General features: G+C 38.5%; 2 protein-coding genes across 2 annotated transcripts; one reads left to right on the top strand and one right to left on the bottom strand.

The window, feature by feature from the left end:
- The first annotated feature begins 640 nt into the window (after window positions 1–640).
- Window positions 641–4,070, top strand: LOC106171348 (uncharacterized). The gene is made up of 5 exons (XM_086997858.1): window positions 641–756; window positions 896–943; window positions 1,113–2,036; window positions 2,534–2,863; window positions 3,536–4,070. The coding sequence occupies exons 1-5, from the start codon at window positions 699–701 to the stop codon at window positions 3,697–3,699; spliced, it is 1,524 nt and encodes a 507-aa protein (XP_086853984.1). The 5' UTR covers window positions 641–698; the 3' UTR covers window positions 3,700–4,070.
- A 12,372-nt stretch (window positions 4,071–16,442) lies between these two features.
- Window positions 16,443–18,750, bottom strand: LOC106171347 (galactose-3-O-sulfotransferase 2-like). Its single transcript, XM_013551656.2, has one exon. The coding sequence runs from the start codon at window positions 18,401–18,403 to the stop codon at window positions 17,114–17,116; it is 1,290 nt and encodes a 429-aa protein (XP_013407110.2). The 5' UTR covers window positions 18,404–18,750; the 3' UTR covers window positions 16,443–17,113.
- Window positions 18,751–21,404: the final 2,654 nt, after the last annotated feature.

Raw genomic sequence — 21,404 nt, 5'->3', positions numbered from 1 at the left:
AAATACACAATCGAAATAAATAGCAATAGAAAATCAATCAAAATATATATCAATACAGATGAAAGGCAAAGTGTTGCAAAATTTTTGTGTACTCTATACACAATACTGCCCACGGCATGTGACGAGGGATGAGCAACATTTGACCTAAGGTTATAGTAAAATTGAAAAGTATTATGTCCTGTGTCATAAACTATAAACGTGAAACAGATTAACTAGAGGCGTCATTGTTCAGACGGAGTGAATATTCCGCACCACCAAACAGAATAGACGCACAGAAGTAGCTGTAAGAAACGGTAAGGTAAATAACAAACTGTATATATATCTATATACCCAGTATGTAATTAAATGCACTTGAACTGACATTTTAACACCAGTGTCTTATGTTTTCATCTTTCGTCAATTCAAAGCTAACCGTTTTCCAATTATTTATTTCACAAATAAATTCAATTTTAACTTAGATGGGAGCTTCATATAAGTAAACAAATTAAGATAAAGGTCTATGTTGCTGAAAATAGCTACACTTAAATGTGTAAAAACAAACGAATAATCGTGCGCTAAAATACTCTTTGGCTTTGATACTGCTTTGTTTTTCTATGTTTGAGCTAAATATATTGCACTCTTCTTTTGTCCAACAGCTGAAAGAGACACCTCCTTGTTAAAAACATAATTAATCAGACTCAGAGCAGATAGAAAGAAGGATGCAGCTACACTGGCTTAAAATTGTAATCCTGTGTGCTTTGGTTCGTGACGTATCAGGTAAGAAATATATCTATCTATCTATCTATCTATCTATCTATCTATCTATCTATCTATTTTTATACAGGAGGAGAAAACGTATGACAGCGTATCTGATAATTTGATAAATTCTACACGTGTATTTCCTATTACTCTACAGGCATTTCCTCTTGCGACCCGGCCATATTAGAACTACCTGAGACCGCATGTAAGCAATTTTACTATTTAGTAATTAAATTGAAATAAAATAAAATTTGTAAAAGATAAAAAAGCAGTTGTTATAGCATTTATATATTTAATTTTATTAGTTAATTAAATTTTTCAGTCGTAGATCAATTTAACGCCCAACTCTACTGTCTTTTTACGATGATTTTCAGCTGTGGGTTTTTCGGTAACAGAAGGGCCTCCAGGGACATGTGGTCCACCAGGAACAGGAGGGCCTCCAGGCACAGCTGGGCCGCCAGGAACAGGGGGCCCACCAGGAACAGGGGGCCCACCAGGTATAAGAGGACCACCAGGAACAGGCGGCCCGCCAGGAACATCAAGAGGCCCAACAGGTGCAGATGGCCCTCCAGGTACAGGTGGTCCACCAGGTACAGGAGGGCCTCCTGGCACAGGAGGTTCATCTGGAACAAGAGGGCCTCCAGGCACAGCTGGGCCGCCAGGAACAGGAGGACCACCAGGGACAAAGGGGGCATTAGGAACAAGTGGACCACCAGGTACACAGGGACCTCCTGGAACAAGTGGTCCACCAGGTACAGGAGGACCCCCCGGAACAGGAGGACCATCAGCGACAGGAGGACCACCAGGTACAGGAGCCCCTCAAGGAACCGAAGGGCCACCGGGAACAGAGGGACCACCGGGAACAGAGGGGCCACCAGGAACAGAGGGACCACCGGGAACAGGAGGTCCACCTGGAGCAACAGGGCCAACAGGAACAGGAGGACCACCAGGTACAAGTGGCCCACCAGCAACGAGTGGACCACCGGGCACAGGGGGGACACCAGGGACAAGTGGCCCACCGGCAACAGGAGGGCCACCTGGGACAGGAGGACCACCAGCGACTGGAGGGCCACCTGGAACTGGAGGGCCACCAGGGACAGGAGGACCACCGGCAACTGGAGGGCCACCTGGGACAGGAGGACCACCAGGGACAGGAGGATCACAGGCAACTGGAGGACCACCTGGAACTGGAGGGCCACCAGGTGCAGGAGGACCAACAGGAACAGGCGGTCCCCCAGGAACCGGAGGTCCACAAGGAATAAGTACTGGTGGACACCCAGGTACAGAAGGACCCAAAGGTAAGACCAAAGGAAATAAATCAAACTGAACATTACCTTTGTTATATAGACAACTTTTCTTCAACTTCATCCGCAGTATGGTTATTCAGTCGGTCATACCTGAAAGCTGCCTAAATTTGATTAAGGGAGGGAAGCATGAAATCAATATTTTTCCAGGTAAAAATTCTCCAGATTCAACAATATTGTTTACACACTCAAACTACCACCCCTTATGCCTAGTTAACCGACTTGATGACAGGGAAATATAGAAGATATTGTAGTTAAATAATGTATGGAAAAGGGCGTGGGTAATGATTGCACCCTGGGGATAAAATTAAACATTTCCCAGGATGTCCATTAGTACACCTGGTAAAGTCTAACTGGCATAAAATGGATTTCTAGAAAGAACAATTAATAACAATCACATTTTATGAAATCGCCGAGAACTAGTATTATATGAGCTGGATTTCACTTATTGTGAATAATGTATTGACACATTAAGGATGTCAATATTACAGGTTTGAAAGGTATGGTCGGACCGCCTGGTGACATAAAGGGTCAAAAAGGTCAGAGGGGAATGGGGGGAAATGTAGGGAATTTTGGTGCGACAGGAGAAATGGGCATGAAAGGAATGAAGGGGATAAAAGGAATGAAGGGGATGAGTGCCATTGGACAGAAAGGACAGAAGGGTGATACCATGACAATGGTGCAAATGCGTCCTGGAAGACAGCTGAGTCCACCGGGTACCCCTTCAGTGGTCACGAGTTCTGCTGTTACTGCTGGGATGCAACACGTACCAGTTGACGGGCCTCACGGAAAATTAATAGATGCAGAAGATATAAGCCCAGGTTTGTGGGGCATTTTGTCAACCTCTCTCGCTCATTCTCTGTCTCTGTTCACGTTTTACTACTCCTGTTGTGCATATAGAGCATATATAATAATGTATATAGGAGTGGCAACGGGCGAATTTTCGTAAATTGTCTCTCTTTACAGGGAGTAAAGCAAAAATATTAAATTAATTTTAAATAAGTCTATGACGAGTAAGTATCTAGTGTCTATTAAATGAATCACTTGAAGACAATGAAACAAACTTAAGCCGTGCTGAGAAAATTTTAAACTTTTCACTTCCACAGAGGCACACGATCATTCAATCAGGGCCGGGGACCTCACTTAAAAAGAACTGGGGTGAGACGGTGAGGGGTGGCACAAAGTTTTCCAGCTCTGGGACAGTTTAATAGTGATCAGTTCTCACTAAACTGTTCACTATACACTGTCTCATAACTTCCGTATGGCTGATGGATTCCCAAGTGTTGAGGTGAAAGCTTTCACAGGCACACTTTCAGTTTGAATTGGGATTAAGTGAAAAATTTAAAATTTCCAAAACATGATTGACAATATTACTCAGGTTCACTTCAATCAGAAACTTACAAAGTAAATCATTATTTGAACTTTTCCTAATCTGTTCTGTTTTACAATCACTTTGATATCTGTCTACACCGATTTTAATGTTTCATCCACAGACCTTAAGGCAAAGCTGGATGCGGCTATAAAACACCAAATCACCCTAGGCTGCATAATAGGGACGGTGCTCATTGGAACCATTGCCATATACATTGTTTACTTCCGGGCGCGACGCAGAGAGAAAGCCGCCATCGCTAAATTGCGACAAAAACTTTTATGTTAGTTAAACCTGAGAAGGTCTCCAACCATTTACTGCAATCGCGGGGAATTAATTACCATGTACTTATTTAAGCTTAGCTTGTAACTGGATTTAAAAACTCACTTTCCAAGGAGATACAAGATCGATGTAATTATATTATAGGGACTGTTTTAACAAAGTAAGTTTTGATGGGTGAGGTCAAAGTAATTTTGAGGTTTGGTATACAATAAAAACTCTTTAGTTAAAACTGTGATTACAAAAATAGTCCGTCGGTTGTGCTGAATTATTTTATGGTTTCTGATCACAAAAACGTTCTTGAAATGAGCCTTTTTTTTTAGACATAAATGAATCATATGTGCCAAACATGTCATGCGCTTGTCAGAACATTATTAAACACAGGCAATACATTATACTGTGTTATTATTGTTATTGTACATACAGAATACATTTGTAGAACAGCAAAGAGTCACATGTGCAAGAGGTCCTAAGCACATACAACCAGTGGTCCACCGGTTATAGGGGGTCCACCAGGGACAGGTGGTCCACAAGGTACAGGGGGTCCATATGGAACGGGAGATCCGCCAGGAACAGGAGGACCACCAGGGACAAAGGGGGCATTAGGCACAAGTGGACAACCAGGTACTGCAGGTCCTTCTGGCACAGGTGGTCCAGAGGGCACAGGAGGCCCACCAGAAACCAGAGGGACACACGCTACAGGAGGACCACCAGGAACAGGAGGACCGTCAGCAACAGGAGGACCACCAGCAACAGCAGGACCGCCAGGAACTTCCGGGACACTAGGAACAGAGGGGCCCATCGGGAACAGGGGGTCCACCTGGAACAGTAGGGCCACCAGGCAAAACAGGGCCAACAGGAACAGGAGGACCACCAGGTACAAGTGGCCCACCAGCAACGAGTGGAACACCGGGCACAGGGGGGACACCAGGGACAAGTGGCCACCGGGAACATCCTATCGCCGCAACAAACAATGGGGACCTTCTGGTTGATGTATCCTGCTGTTAATTACACCTACATGTAGTTACAACGGATTGTCGCGCTCGTGTTATTCCACCTAAGATATTGTGTTTGTGCGTTCGAATTTTGAAGGGATTTATACGGCCCTCCATTGTTTGTCCGCCCCCTTCTATTCACCAGATAGGGATTAAAACATTTCGAACTTTGTTAAACCGGTGTACAACGGAAACAAAATTATTACTACCACTGTATATCTCCAGGTAAAGGAGTGGTAAACAGATGATCTCACTCATCCAGGTAGCCTTTTGATGAAGTAACTGTTAATTTTAATTGCTTTATTTTCCCCCCCACCCCTTGATTCAGTAAGTCTTGAATCAAGGTTCATCTCTAGGGAGAGGTGGGGTGAACAGATTTTCTCGCTTATCCAGGTATCCCTGTGACTATTTGTCACTTTTAATTGCTTGACCACCACCCACCACACTAAAAATATTTATAAAATATCTGTTTATCTGTTCATCTGTTTACCCCACTTTTACCTGAATGATAGGTGGTTATACTTCGAATACATACTTAATAAATCTTCCTGTACTTGTACTCAATGAAAAGGGAATTTGTTATAAAATAATTTGTTTCATGATGAAGTTATATTATCACACTAAAAATATTAATAAAATGGATGAAATGGTTTAAACTTTACACTTTCTACTTTATATTTGTATATAAATATATATTTCTTGGGGGGGAATCGTCCGGGGGGGGGATTGTCCTGGGGGGAATTGTCCGGGGGGGGGGGGGGGAATTGTCGTAGAATCTACTCATACATATGTTTAGAGCGTACTCTATACACGGTACCTGAGGACAGCTGAGTGGTGCAAAAATAATTCCAAGTAAAACTAGAAAAGCACTCCGAGAGCGCAGACCTCCGCCCAGGTAGAAAAGTCTCTACCCAATGCCGTTTCACCCCTAAAATTTCATTCTATAATGATTTAGTTTTTTTACTTTTGATTATTGATTATTGATTGATTATTATCCGGATCACCACCAAAACCAAATCACTTCTAAGTTAACCCATTTCTGACCTACCCTGAAAATTCCATTGAAATTCATCCATAACTTTTTGAGTTATGTTGATGACAAACAGGTAAACAAACAAACAAACAAACAAACAGGGGTGAAAACATAACCCCTTGGCGGAGGTAAATATTTGCTGGACACGAGAAAAAAATGTCAAGAAAAAAACAGATGCAAACATATTTCGTTGTGCAACGGTTCACAACAAAGTCTATTTCTCTTTGTTCTTATTTATTCCATACCATCTGTAAATATATAAAGAGCGATGAGCAAAGAACAATCACAGAAAAAGGGCGGCGACGATATTTATAAGCGACGAAAGGCGGGAAAGATGACCAATGGGAATGAGAGAGTAAGATGACGCCCACGTGACAAAACAAAAGACGAACACGAGTGAAGAAAATACATTCATACGGCTACAGTTGTATTCCTGGAGAAAAATTAACCTGTCACCCCGGTAGAGAGAATTTAGGCCTCCTTTTGGTCACTTTATCCATGTCTTGAACGCTGAAGAATGAGGGTGAACAAGTGTCGTAGACGTATCATTTTAACATACCTGCGCAATCTCTTTTTAACACGAAAGCGAAAGAGGGACCATCTAGAGATTTGAAGGACCTCTAGACAATGCTGCATTTAGTGAAAATGCACAGTCCTATAACCTGCAATTTCAAAAATTGATCTTTTACCCAAGAAAAGTTCATGTGTCTAAAAATTAAAAAAAGGTTATTGTTTAAGATGGTAAAACATTAACACCGAAAACGTAGATTTTAATATTTTTGTTTCTGATACATGTACAAAGTTCGCAGTGACTTGTAGGCCCATGAGGCAGGGTGATTGGAATATCTATATCACATGACATGTCACGTTAATAGATAAATACTATACTATTTCACTTTAAAATAATGTACTCAAGGTAATTCGCTGCTCAAATAAGAGATTCACAATTTGAATAAAAAAAAACGTGAGGTGAGATCTGTCTCCTGCTGTTTTAACCAAATCTTCCAGCTTTTTTTTCTCTACAGTTGCACGCCCTTGCCATACGACTAATGCAGAAGTTAAAATACTTTTTTTATAACACAAACACCTATAAAAGTTTGTTAAAATGGACACATTTCTGGTAAAAGCGTTTAATTTCCTTAAAAAGTACATTCGCTGCCTAGCTTTTTTCAAAACTTGCATGATGTTATCACTTCAGGTAAGTCAAATGTTCATTCAGCACCCAATAGCTTGTAATTACAGACTTGTTTAAGATCACATTTTTCGATAGGATCTTTAAAGTTTTTAAAAATTTTTTAAATTAGGACGCAGTAGGTCTACTAGTTTGATATTATGTGTAACTTAGGTCTATTTGACGTTAAATCATCTAAAAACTAAGAATTTTCAACATCGTAATGGTTGAAGGACATACCATGACACGGCAAAAATAACTAGATATTGGCGCATAAGATTGTTTCGATAATTGTTAGTGACAAAGTTTTGCACAGCCTTGCAGGAAACCGTTTTCCGTGAAGTACTTTTTCGCGATCGATGCAGCAACTTATTTCACATTCAAGCGAAGTCTACGCGCCCTCTGTTATATACCCCGTATTTCTACTAATATTTCAATACACCAAAAGAAACAATTCTCATCTTACCATACCTTTTGAAAATTCACTTGTTCTTCGTTCACGCTTCCCAGCTTACGCGTACGTCTACGGTGTACACGTACAGGTACGTCCTGCTTAAAATGGGCAGCCAACTGAACTTTCATAACATTTAAACGTAGCAACTTTCAGCACAATCTTACACAATAAAGGAAATATCAGGATTCATTGAAGATGATTACCAACATTTCGAAGATTAGACCACTTTGATCGCTGGTGATGAATGGCAATATGTTTTGTCATCTACTTCAGTGATTTCTTTAAAAAGGAGAGATGTGCTGTAATAAGTCACATGGCTTAGGTTAAGGGTCATTGGCGTGAGGCGGAGACTACATGTATATATGCGACCTGGCATGGACTTTTTTAATTCTGGACATTTTAAATTTTATACATGTATGTTGTTCCAATACTATAAATTTGATGATTGATTTGAATTTTCCCGGCAAAAAGGTCGGTTCGTTCATAACCACCCCCCCTCCCCCAGCTTCGAGCCTGATCTTGCAGTCAGTTTCAATATCATTAAACACCGGCACCAGTACATGTACATGTACGCAAAGAACATGACAGCAAAACAGGCTTTGGCCTTGTTCTGCGAGTGGGACACCTGGCATAATTTACGAGAGGTTGCAATAAAAGAGTGACCAGAAAACACAACTTCTCTCTCCACCGCCCCCTCTTACATTTATCATATTATGGAAATAGTAATAGCCTGACACTTCGAATGTCACCAAAATTTTAAAAATGGTTAAGATGGCAAAACATAAATACTAAAAACATAGCTTTTAATACCTGTTTATCAATTTAAAATTATGTACCGGCTGAAGTAATTCTTTCCTCAAGAGATTGGGAATCACAATTTGAAGAAAAAAAAAACGAGATTTCAGTGTGAAATTTCGGTAGATGCAGCTATTAAAAATTAAAATTATGAATTTAAAATCTAGTAGACTCCATGCCATAGCTTACAGTGTATGTTATAAGGTTCGCAATAAGAGCTAGGATTGGACATAGAGATACTGGGCCCCAAGATATGGGAATATATGATCGTTTATATTCGAAAAATGTTAGTGACAACGCAAGAAACTGTTTTCCGTGACGTACTTTTTCACGCTGTCGATCGATGCAGCAACTTACTTAAAAACAAGTTGACTGATACTAAGCGTAACTTTATACATTCAAGCAAAGTCGACGCGCCCTCATATTATATACCCCGTATTTCTAATAGTATATCAATACACCAAAAGAAAAAAAATCTTATCTTACCATGTCTATTGAAAATCCACTTGTTCTTCGCTCACACGCCTCAGCCTACATCTACATGTACGTCCAGCTTAAAATGGCCAGCCAGCTGAATTTTCATAACATTTTAATGTCACAACTTCTAGCAAAATCTAACACAAACGAAATATTAGGTTTCATGGAAGATAATTACCAGTATATCGAGGATGAGACCACTCTGATTGCTACTAGGACAACCCTTTGGAAACCTTTGACAACCTTTCAGGAAATAACACCTAAGTCACGAAGACATTGGTGATGAAGGGCAATATGTTTTGTCATGTACGGTGATTTCTTTGAAAACGACAGGGATTTGTTAAATGTAACACTATTATAGAAGAAAAGACCGAGACTTTAAGAACTTTATTACTGATAAATAATAATAATAATAATAATAATAATAATAATAATAATAATAATAATAATTGTTATTATTATTATTATTATTATTATTATTATTATTATTCAGACCAAAGATGGCACAAAAGATAAAAACAGTCGTGATCAAATACCATAAAACACCATAACGTCAATAGAATCGGCGGTAATAACATGTTATCAATATTTCCATTTTGATTCGATTTATAAAATCAATTTTCATTGATTTTGTTTTGTGAGCATAATGCCACAAAATACTCAGCCAAATCGTCGCTGAACTGCATTTTGTTGATAAGTAAAAAAAAACTATTTCCAGAACCCACGGAATGACCCACATACGACTAAACATGTCACAGGCCCTTATCTTAGATAAGGTTGATGATTAATTTGAATCTATCAAATTAATTAAGATACATTTGTTTTGATATAATACATTTCAATTGGGAGATTTTTCATAATGAGAGACCTTATAGAGGACTTTCCTAGGTTTTGTGTATATTCAGTAATTGATGGAGGGGTCAGCGGTCAATACTGCGTGAATATTGTCAGATCGAAAATCCAAACCGATAACAATCATAATAACAACTGATTTTATTCTAAATGCTGCTGACTTAGAATAAAATTTTGCAGATTTAAAGAATGGCATCATTGTCATCATTCCCATTTTCGAAACTTCAAGAAAACGTCTTTTTCGTAGGTAAGTACTGAGTACAAGCTGATGGTTAACACGAGTCAAAAATTTGAGATATTCCCGACATTTTTCTTCTCAGAAAACTTGTTGTCACTATATAAGTATATCATTAATGATTTCAAAGCAAGTCGCCCACGGTTACCGTGCGCAATTTTTCCGCCAGTCAGCTACTTGACAGCCCGATAACAAGCTGACAACCTGTTGAACATGGTGATCCTATTAGACATTAGGTTTTGACAATTGCGGTGTTTTGTGCGAAAAGGAAAGAAAATTGGTCATAACAAGAATAATAAGGAAAAGATTGAACACAAAAAAATCCTTTTATATAATTTCTAAAATTCTAAGGAATAATTATGATTTTAATTAAATGATTTGGCAACCCTTGAAGAGTTGGATAAGTATACATAGACATTATGGAATAGCCATATACTAACGATAAAAAAAAGAATATTCATAGTTATTTAAACTCTAGATAGAATCCTATTATATACATGTACATAGCGCTCATATGTGTATATTTATTCCAAGTACCAGTTGAAGGTTACACACTTAATTTAGTGTTTAAAATACAATTGACGAGTGCGATAATAACAGGGTAGCTGAACGGTATTTACACAAGTGACGGCCACTTTCTCTCGACAGATACAAACAATTTCATCTGAACACTTTGCCGATAAGAGAGGAGGAAGCTCCTAGGTAAATTTGCTCGATTGCCGATGAAGGCCCATAGAAACGTTCAAATGCAACTTCACACCTCTTAAAGGATTTGCTTCATACCGTCAGAATGGCCTCAACGGAACATATTCTTCAGAAAACATGCCCAACTAACGATATCTTTATCCAAATACACAAATTAAAAGCTCATTTTGTAAATTTTTGGCTTTACAAAACGTCCTATTTGCTCGGCCTGGGAGTTAATGAGCTACGTGGTCACGTGGTCCGATGACGACAATCGAGCCACTGGAGAACAGAGCGTGCTTAGCTGTCAAACTGAGCTGCATTGTCTACCTGTAAGATGACTTCTCTGGCTTCTGATAAAAGTTAATACTCATTCAAATCTCTTACCCGAGGGATCTAAATCCTCATGAAGCTGTGTAAAACCATTCCCGTCTAGTCAATTCTTTAACGAGCATTTAATTATGGTTATCCCAAGTTGTATAAAACACTGCATTTGAATGAGTAAAGGGTACTGTGGATTATTGCATATGAGGGCCATGTTATTTGTGAAATTCAATTAATTTTATTAAACCGCTGACACTCCGTCTTGGATACTTTTCTTAAACTGAGGTAAACGATGCCCGTTACCTTTACAAGTCCCATCTTAATCATCCATCTAACTGGAACTTCCTTTACCTCTTAATTAGAGGGTTAAATGGCTGGCGATATTTATCTCAGGTAAAAATCTACCTGTGCTTTAGTTTCAAAGAGCAGCTCCCGACGACCTGGGGGTACTAGATAAAATCTGAACACCGGGTTTATTGAGGAGCTAGAGAAACAAAGGAAGAATTTTTCCTGCACAGCTTCATAGGAATTTTAGCACGGACTTGATCCAGCTTAGACCTTCTAATTAACAGGGTGACATGGGCAATTTTCAAATACAAAATAAACAAATAATAAAACTATATTTCAGTTAGCCTCCTCTTAAATAAATATACCGTTCTGGATAAATTAGAACATTTATTAAATCGACAGAAAATGTTTGACTTAAATGATGATTTTATTATTAATGGAAATTAAGCTACTATATGGGGCACATTTGCTGGGACTACGCTGTTCTTGATGTTTTGCGTTAGTCTACATTTTGCTGTACGTGCTTGGAATTTTTTTATTTTTTTATACTCACGTATGTAAAACTGCACATTTAGTAAACATTCAAGTAATGATTTTTCCCATGCTACTTATAGCAAACAATGCTCTTTTACCTTGATCTGCTACATGTTTTTGGGTTTGACAAAGCATACAAATTTGCAAAAAGTTTTGTGTACAGACGCAGAACTTGTATTTCAAGGTATAAAATGATAAATCTTTCAAATTATTTTATACTTCAGATGAAATAACATTCAGAAACAAATCCTCAAAGCATAAACGAATTAGGATTACGAACCATTTTAGTACATAAGTTCCTATTTTTTTCTTTAATATACCGCTCTTTTTTCTGTTTGTTCTTCAACACGTTTTCTTCCACGGAAGTAATGCCTGGGCATACGCATGTTTCAAGTTACCCTGAGAGCAATTACTTTTATTAATGTTCGCGACGGTGTTTGAACTCAATTGTTTAAATATTGATATTAAACGTCATTTACAAATACCAATAAAATCACCCCATGAAATAAATGAGATATTTTGAAAAATATGAAAGCCCACCAAGACGATTTTGATACCTGTTATTACCTGGGTTGGGAAGTGCAGCGGTGCATAATTAACAGGTTTGTTGTAAACGAGCTTTTGGTCAACTACAATGCATTTAAAATGCATCAGCAATCAGTAAGTTTGCCAACTGATGACAGTTAATCTGAAAGACTACCAGCTCTTGATATGATCTAAACCACCTGAGGTGACCATGATCTAGAGCATCGCAACTACATGTATTGTCACCGAAGTTAGTAAGTCACGGAAGACCGTCACAGACAAAGAAAGATTGTCAAAGAGAGCTGCAATTTTGGTGAATCCCACGGCAACACACCGAGGCATAACGAAAATTCCTCAACTCCGTTCAACACAACTTTCCTTAACTTCTCCGTCTGTACAGTATGCACCATGCAGCTCAGTTGAGTCTCATAGACCTTTATCGTGATTGTCGTCACAGTACCACGTGACCTAGATCTGTTGCTTCGGAGGTGAGGTTTACTAAAACGCTTTTTGTCTACTAATAGATTGTTTTTATAATTTTTAAATGACGGGGATCGATTAAAACATAACTGTAGTGTATAGATTAAGTGCTGGATCTTCAGAATTCGAGAAATGGATTTTTATATGATTATTGTCCTTTAATAGCGGTTAAATGCAATCGCCTTTGTCAGCGCTTCCTACTACATATCCTTGACAGCCTACTCGGCATCACTAAGCTAGGGCCCTGTCCAGAGCTGTCAATCAAAATGGCGGCACGCTTACAAATCTAACGCGTGATCGAATAATGTTACAAAAACACGATTTCCTGGCATTTCAAAGCACCCAAACAAAATATTTCTAGATGACAATGAGCAATGGTCCCATCTGATCCTATAACCAATAACAGGTAAATTTCTTAGCTTAGCATTTGACTAATAAGCTCTATTAACTAACCTGTGAACATTTTGGCTGTTTTAACAGCTTTCTAGATTGACTAGATAAGTGAATCGGGTTCAAGTATATCTCACTATCTGAGCAACCAATCGTTACGAAAATTGCACGTATTGTTGTTGGGAATTAGGACCACAGATGGATATCAGGGATTTTGTAGGAAATTGTTTGTTTGAAAGTTATCGTCTTTTGAAATGAATAACCTATTGAAATAGGGGGTAATTTAACGTAAAAGACGATCAAATCAAAAGGAAATAGTTAAATCCAATTACCAGGTATCCTTTTATAGTGCTTTCACCCAGGCAAAACATAAATACTAAAAACGTAGCTTTTAATACCTGTATATCAATTAAAAATATATGTACCGGCTGAAGTAATTCTTTCCTCAAGAGATTGCGAATCACAATTTGAAGAAAAAAATGAGATTTCAGTTTGTCAAAGTGTGAAATTTCGGTAGTTGCAGCTTCTAAAATAGAATTATGAATTTAAAAACTAGTAGACTCCATGCCATAGCTTACAGTGTATGTTACAAGGTTCGCAATAAGAGCTAGGATTTGACATAGAGATACTGGGCCCCAAGATATGGGCATATAAGATCGTTTATATTCGAAAAATGCAAGTGACAACGTTTTGTACAGCCTTGCAAGAAACTGTTTTCCGTGACGTACTTTTTCACGCTGTCGATCGATGCAGCAACTTACTTAAAAACAAGTTGACTGATACTAAGCGTAACTTTATACATTCAAGCAAAGTCGACGCGCCCTCATATTATATACCCCGTATTTCTAATAGTATATCAATACACCAAAAGAAAAAAAATCTTATCTTACCATGCCTTTTGAAAATCCACTTGTTCTTCGCTCACACGCCTCAGCTTACATCTACATGGGCGTCCAGCTTAAAATAGCCAGCCAGCTAAATTTTCATAACATTTTAACGTCACAACTTTCAGCAAAATCTAACCCAAAGGAACTATCAGTATTCTTGGAAGATAATTACCAGTATATTGAGGATGAGACCACTCTGATTGCTACTAGGACAACCCTTTGGAAACCTTTGACAGCCTTTCAGGAAATAACACCTAAGTCACGAAGACATTGGTGATGAAGGGCAATATGTTTTGTCATGTACGGTGATTTCTTTGAAAACGACAGGGATTTGTTAACTGTAACACTATTATAGAAGAAAAGACCGAGAATTTAAAAACATTATTACTTATAAATGATAATAATAATAATAATAATTATTATTATTATTATTTTTATTATTATTATTATTTTCAGACCAAAGATGGCACAAAAGAAAAAAACAGTCGTGATCAAATACCATAAAACACCATAACGTCAATAGAATCGGCTGTAATAACGTTATCAATACTTCCATTTCAATTCGATTATAATTTATAAAATTAATTTTCAGTGATTTTGTTTTGTGAGCAAATTCATTATGTAATGTGGAAGTCGCATTGTGCCTACTCACCCAAATCGTCGCTGAACTGCATCTCTTTGATAAATAAAAAGATATTTCCAGAACTCACGGAATGAACCACATACAACTAAACATGTCACATGCCCTAATCTGTAGATTAGATTGATGATTTATTTGAATTTATCAAATTAATTAAGATACATTTGTAAGTTTTTGATAGTATGTATTTAAATTGGGAGATTTTTCATAATAAGAGACCTTAGAGAGTTTTTCTTAGGTTTTGTGTGTATTCAGTAATTGATGGAGGGGACAGCGGTCAATACTTCGTGAATATTGTCAGATCGAAAATCCAAACCGATAACAATCATAATAACAACTGATTTTATTCTAAATGCTGCTGACTTAGAATAAAATTTTGCAGATTTAAAGAATGGCATCATTGCCATCATTCTTATTTTCGAAACTTCAGGAAAACTTCTTTTCATATGTAACTGCAGCCTGGAGGTTAATACGAGTCAAAAGTTTGAGATATTCCTGACATTTTTCTTCTCAGAAAACTTGTTGTCACTATATACAGATAAGTATATCATTAATGATTTCAAAGCACGTCGCCCACGGGTACCGTGCGCAATTTTTCCGCCGCTACTTGACAGGCCGATAACAAGCTGACAACCTGTTGAACATGGTGATTCTATTAGACATTAGGTTTTGACAAATGTGGTGTTTTCTGCGAAAAAGGAAAGAAAATTGTTCATAACAAGAATAATAAGGAAAAGACCGAACGCTTAAAATCCCTTTATATAATATCTAAACATCTAAGAAATAATCATGATTTTTATTAAATGATTCTGCAACCCTTGAAGAGTTGTATAAGTACATAGACATAATGGAATAGCCAAATAAAGTTATTAACGATAAAAATAAGAATATTCATAGTTATTTAAACTCTAGATAGAATCCTATTGTATACCGTATCGGTCATAATTATGTGTATATTTATTCCGTGCACCAGTTGAAGGTTACACGCTAAATTGAGTGTTAAAAATACAATAGACGAGTGTGATAATAACAAGGTAGCAGAACGATTGTATGTGGAATATGGTGACTGGCCTAATCCCCCAGTGGACTGGGATGGCGCGCCCCTATCGAGTACTTGAGTAAACAACCTGTATCACGTGGCGAACTGTCCTTTTGTATCAGCAGCTGGCTGTTGGTTAAATCTGTGTCAGCTGCTATTTCACTCGGTCAACAATTGAACAAAATATTATTTGTTTGAGCATGGTCAATAATTCACCCTGTCTCTTTTTATGTCAAAAAGAATTGTTGTACATTTTATGCATGTCGTATTTATAGAAAATGAATAAATTAAAAAAGGGAAAATAATTAGTCAGAAAATCCAGCGACTTCCATTATCAAAAATAAAAGTTACAACAAACCAAAAATAAATTTTTGAAATCTCCGTAATAATTTACGCTAAGCATCATCGCAATATGCACGTAGTAGTCGAATGAAGGATGAACAAATAATAATAGTAACAAAGTGTTTTTAGAACGAATGTCGATATTGTGAATAAGCTTATTTTTTTACACGTACACGTAGCTTCACTTAATGCAAATCGCGTACTGGAAAACGAACAAAATAATGACACTTGTCTTATCAGAATGTTACTTGGTCTAAAGAAGCACGTGTTTTGGTCTATTTGAGATCTTTCAATTTTTTCCCCTTTTTTGGGGGGTTGGGGGTGGGTTGGGGGGGGGTACAGTGGCGGATCCAGGATTATTTGAAGGGGGTAGGGTCCCGAACGACGGGCCTCCGATGCCAAGCTGACCATCGCCCCTTAAGTGTGGTTTTCGGGGCCTGTTCAAGGGCCCAGAAATTTGTTTGGTGATTTGGAGTGCAAACAGTGCCCTTTGGTACGACTTAAAATGGTTGAGCTATTTAAAAAAATGTTTAAGAAGGGACTATAGTGTGATATATTTTTCAGAAACCGAAGAGGGGGAGGCAGCACCCCATGACGTCCCCCCCTCTAAATCTGCCACCTTTACAAAATCATTTTTTATACAACAGCAACATGTATTTTTATACGCACAATTACTTTCATTGCATTGTCTTATTTAATCGACAGATCACGTTAATTTTCATTTTATGCTTGTATGAATATGACAATAAAGTATTATCTTATAAGTTAGATATACATATAGCAGCCAAAGTCGATGTCCGCGGGATGGAGCTGGGGGTATTTCATCACCTCTCCTAGATATTTATTCGTTTATTCCTTTGAATGACATTTAAAAGTCACTTAGGCCTCATTCACAACCTGTTGACCCGCGGGCTAACAGATGGATTCATTAACCATTGGTAAGCACAGGGAAATCCGTTTTTTCTTTTTCCAAAACGAACAGATGTTATCTCTGAAACCCCTTTTACACTGAACGGCGTCATTTCTGCGTCCTTTGTGCAACCATGAAACTGTCATCACTGTGGCCGTAGAGAAGAGACACAAGCATCGTCGCTTTGGTCGCAAAATGGATGCTCAGTGATCGGTCAGTTGTCGGCACGTAAATTCTATCTAATTTTTAATCTCAAACGGGGCCGCACTTTCGGACGCAGAGAGGACGCCGTCCAGTGTAAAGTGGGCTAAAGTATATACAGCCAGCGTGCGCATCAATTTGAATGTTATTCATCTATTCACCATGCCTTAGGTCTTCACGTGTGTGTCAGCGGCAAAAGGCTTGCCTTCTTGTACCAGCCTGGCGTTAAAGACATTACTTTTTAATTGGTTCATATTCAACATGCGTCTGTAGATTTTTCTTGTGAAGGGGAGTTGGGTCGTTGCCATAAGGACACAGTTGACGTCGCTGGCCATCTCTGGGGTCAGCTCGTACCCAAGAACCATGGTCTCATAGGGCCTAAATTCTTTATTTGTAATATTCCCGTAAGATGCAAGTTTACTGATACACCGTTTCTCCCAATATTGTTTTTCAATGTCAAACTGTTTCAGTTCTCTCTGCATCCTGTCTACACCAAACGTGTGGACTCTTCTCCAGAATGTTTTATTAAAGTGGTCATAGAGTTTTATGTCGCCACCGTGTGTTATTTGAATGTTCCTTGTTCTGTTCAAACTTATTATCTCTGTTTTGTCGCCGGTCTTCTTGCGCGCGTTTTGTCGGAAGTATACTATGTCATGAAAGGACCAGTTAAGCAAATCTTTCAGTAATATCAGTGACTCATCAAAATATTCTGCTATCATAACTAAAGAGAATACTTCGTCTATCTCCAGAATTTTATTATAAACTTTGGTCTGATTCAACGAGTCTATTGGATCAAGCCCTAGGTCGAACAACATTGGATTCGTAAATGCTGTGTTTACTCCTCTGGCGAATCCGTATTTGGAATAGTATTTCTGAGGAGCCTCTAAGAAAGTATCCATATCTACGTGTAGTCTCTGTGCAATTTTAAAAAAGGCAAACCAAGATTCAATCAGCTTTACTGGGTGTCGTAAAATAGTAATGAACACTGTCCCTATTGGTACCACGTCCATCATGGCGCTGCTGTAACGGGCGTGGTGGCACAGCATGTCGTAACGCCCAGTGGCCAGGGGGAGAGCATAACCGGGGAGGAACTTCTCGGGGAAGCCGAGCCTGTACAGGTCGTCCAAGGCTCCTAGAGCGAATGTCAAGTTCCGCATTTCACCAAAGCGCATTAAAATGTTGAGTACCGTGCTGCTAGCAGTTTTGTGTGTCTTGAGAAACAGGACATTGGTCACCTTTGACGTTCTTTTTGCGTCCGGTATAGCTGCACTGGGTGGAGTTTGAGTGTCAGAAGTGACCACAGTTTCTGTGAAACCCCTGTCCTCTCTGTGTGGACACGCTGGCCGTGGCGTATTGCGGATTGATACATCTTCAGACTCCATGTACTTCATATACACTAACAGCAGCAGAACACCGAGTGCCGACATCGCCATTATGTGGAAACCGTAAATGGCCATGGTGTTGCTTGCTGGAAAAGTAAAATGTAGTACATTATCGCTGTATAAAGATAAGAAAACTGGATAGTAATCCTATCTCACTTTCAGACAAAATTTACTAGACTCGTTAACAATTTGTGTACCGGTAAGTAAGCCTGAGCATCTCTGCAATATTTCACGGGCATATTTGGGATGAAAAAAGTCGAGGTATGAAGTTCACATATTATTTTAAGTGAACTTGTGTGAAAATTGCGAAATGTCAGGGTCATCACTGAACTCAACGTAATATAGTTCTCGGAGATCAACCCCAAATGGTGAATGATGTGGAAAGAGGTGGATGAACCTGAGCGTTGAGAGGACGAAGTGAATTTCCAGGTATTTGTCATTAAAAGATATCAATAATGTTGCTGAGACTGCACAACATTGTTATAATCTTCATATGTAACTGCCGTTCTGTGAAACAAAAACGGCCTTAAGTAGATAGCGTAGAATGCTCTACAATACCTGCAATTCCATTGTATATTTGGTATACACAGTAGATGCCATTTTATCCCATACGTATAGGTAAAGCAGTAGTGACATATATACATGTATATGCTTCAGTATAATACATGAATGTTTTTATAATTATCTTGGCTGACTCTATACCGTTACCGTACCGTCCATTCAAGCCTCCCGAGCTGACCACGGCGGAGTTGACGTTTACTTCCAAATGAGCCAGTTGACTGACACCAATGGTACAAAATGCACCACGTACAAGTACAGATCAGGCGAATTGGATTTCTTGCACATTTTTTATAACAAAAACAGGCACATGGATAAAGAAGAAACCTGGGATTACAGTATATTCGAGCACCACACGGTTACAGTGCGCTACTGTTAAGCCTTCATCGTCACGGTTGGAGATAACGTAAAAGGTTAATTAGCTAATTGGCCGTTATGCTTCTTGTTATAGGCCTACTGACTTTAACTCGTGAGTCATCTCTCAACCTTCGTGTTTCAATGGTACTTTATATGAAAACTGTGTTAATTACTGGTAGCAATCCCCAAACAAAGAAAATCGAATCAGGCTGTCATCTAAAGAAGGCCTGTCCTTCTCTGTCCAAAGCCAGGGCTATAAACAAATTCGCCGTTTCTGACTTGGCGCGATTTACTTATTTTGATCAAAACTGTGCTTCATCTTTATTGCATCAATTTTTTATCCATGTGGCAAATTTATGTCTATGAAGAAATTAGTATACTTTTCCATTAGCAGAAACCGTGTAAAAGTGACACATGATGCACGTTTAATGTGTAATGATACTTCGCTTACGTGGTTAAACCATCACCTTTCTCTATCTGATTCAGATAGAGAAAGGTGATGATGTTTGCTATACATCAACACATTCATCGCTGGTGCACCTTGAAAAATAACAATAGCCTTATTTGTAATTCATTTTAATCAAGTTTTTATATAATGACAGCGTGTTTAGAAATAATGGTTCAAGACATGGCCCGGGATGTATTACTATCAGTTGCAGGGCAATGCTTATCCATCAAATAAAAAATGTTTTAATGCATCTCCAGTCAACATTGATATTAAATTTTTTTGTCAGCGTCTTTTAGCTAGATGACTATCGAAGCTGGTCTTGAGATTCTTCATGTAAGTCGGCTAATTTTAAATTTACTACGTTCTGTCTGCTTTGCATACCTGTAGCTGTAACCAGAGATGCATTATTCAAAGCCACCACCAAACTTTTAATAATTTTAATTAATTTAAAAACAGCATGGCTTTCGACCTAGGTTTAATTCAATCATATAACTCTATGGAAATAACGGCCATGCTTTGAGTATAGGCCTTGATATCGCATCTAAGCAAACTGTGCCATTTTAAAATAGCATTTGCCAGTCGATAACAGTTACACCCGGGCACTTCACTGTGCTGTATTGTTGGAGGCAATTGTATAACGACCGTTGCAAAAGGTCACAAAATAGCAAGGCGGGACCCTGTGGAAAAAAAGGTTGTTCATTCGCGAAGAAAGACGTATGGGATTACGGTTGTTGAAAGGCCATGTAAAAGACAAAGGGGTACCCCCGCGGAAAAACGTTGTTCCGTCGTGCTTTGTAAAGCCCAGCTTGCACTGTTCTGACGTCATTCCGCAGAGACTGGAAAATCGGAAAGATTAATTTAATTCGTATTCCATTTTTCTGATATACCTCAAAACTTCCTCTTTGGAGCAGTGCGCAAGCATTCCCTTTTTTTCTGAAATACGTCAAAACTGCATCTGTGGTGTACAGATGAAGTATTCCATTTTCGCACATGTAATATTGCTGCGTCAGCGCAGTGCAGCAGAAGCACAATACTAATAAACATATTTGAAACGTTTCTATCATTCTGCTAATCTACTGCATTATGCTATTCTCTGTACATTCATGTTTTTTTTTTGTGTGTGTGTGCAGTATGCTACCGGTATACTGCATCTATACAGTTAACATGGCCACACCACTGCGCCACTAATGCTAAAAAGCTACTTCGATAATTCTGAGTTTTGATTCATATATATACACGTATATATAGCTACAACTTCTTTACTATTCCCAACACCCTGAACAATGACGACTTTACTTTGGAGCTGCTTTGGGCTCATATTTGACGTTGATAATGTCAAATGGGCATGGATTACTGTATGGAAGAAAGAAGCCACGATACCAACATACGTAAATAGTTGAAACATCTTTAGCATAAAACACACATTCTCGAGTGTGTGATAGACATTTTTAGCAACAGGGTACATGCACTTATCGCAGGCATCATTTTATTCTATCATCTATATTTTTATATATCTCTTAACCTTTTCTTTTCTTTCTTTACCATCAATTTTTCTAAATATGTGCACCAGAATTAGCTGACACTGCAGCCTTGTTCAAATTGATGCCCCCGCCAGGTAGACGAGGAGCGGTAATAATTGCTTACTTACCCACGTAACAACACGGGTCAATCCGCCAACACAGAGAATCAAATATGTCTAAAACTTATGATGCA

This window comes from Lingula anatina, chromosome 10, assembly GCF_051362555.1.
Source record: "Lingula anatina isolate TDL-2025a chromosome 10, LinAna3.0, whole genome shotgun sequence".
NCBI lineage: Eukaryota > Metazoa > Brachiopoda > Lingulata > Lingulida > Lingulidae > Lingula > Lingula anatina.
The sequence above is the reverse complement of the archived record's forward strand: the minus strand, read 5'-3'. Positions and strand labels throughout refer to the sequence as shown.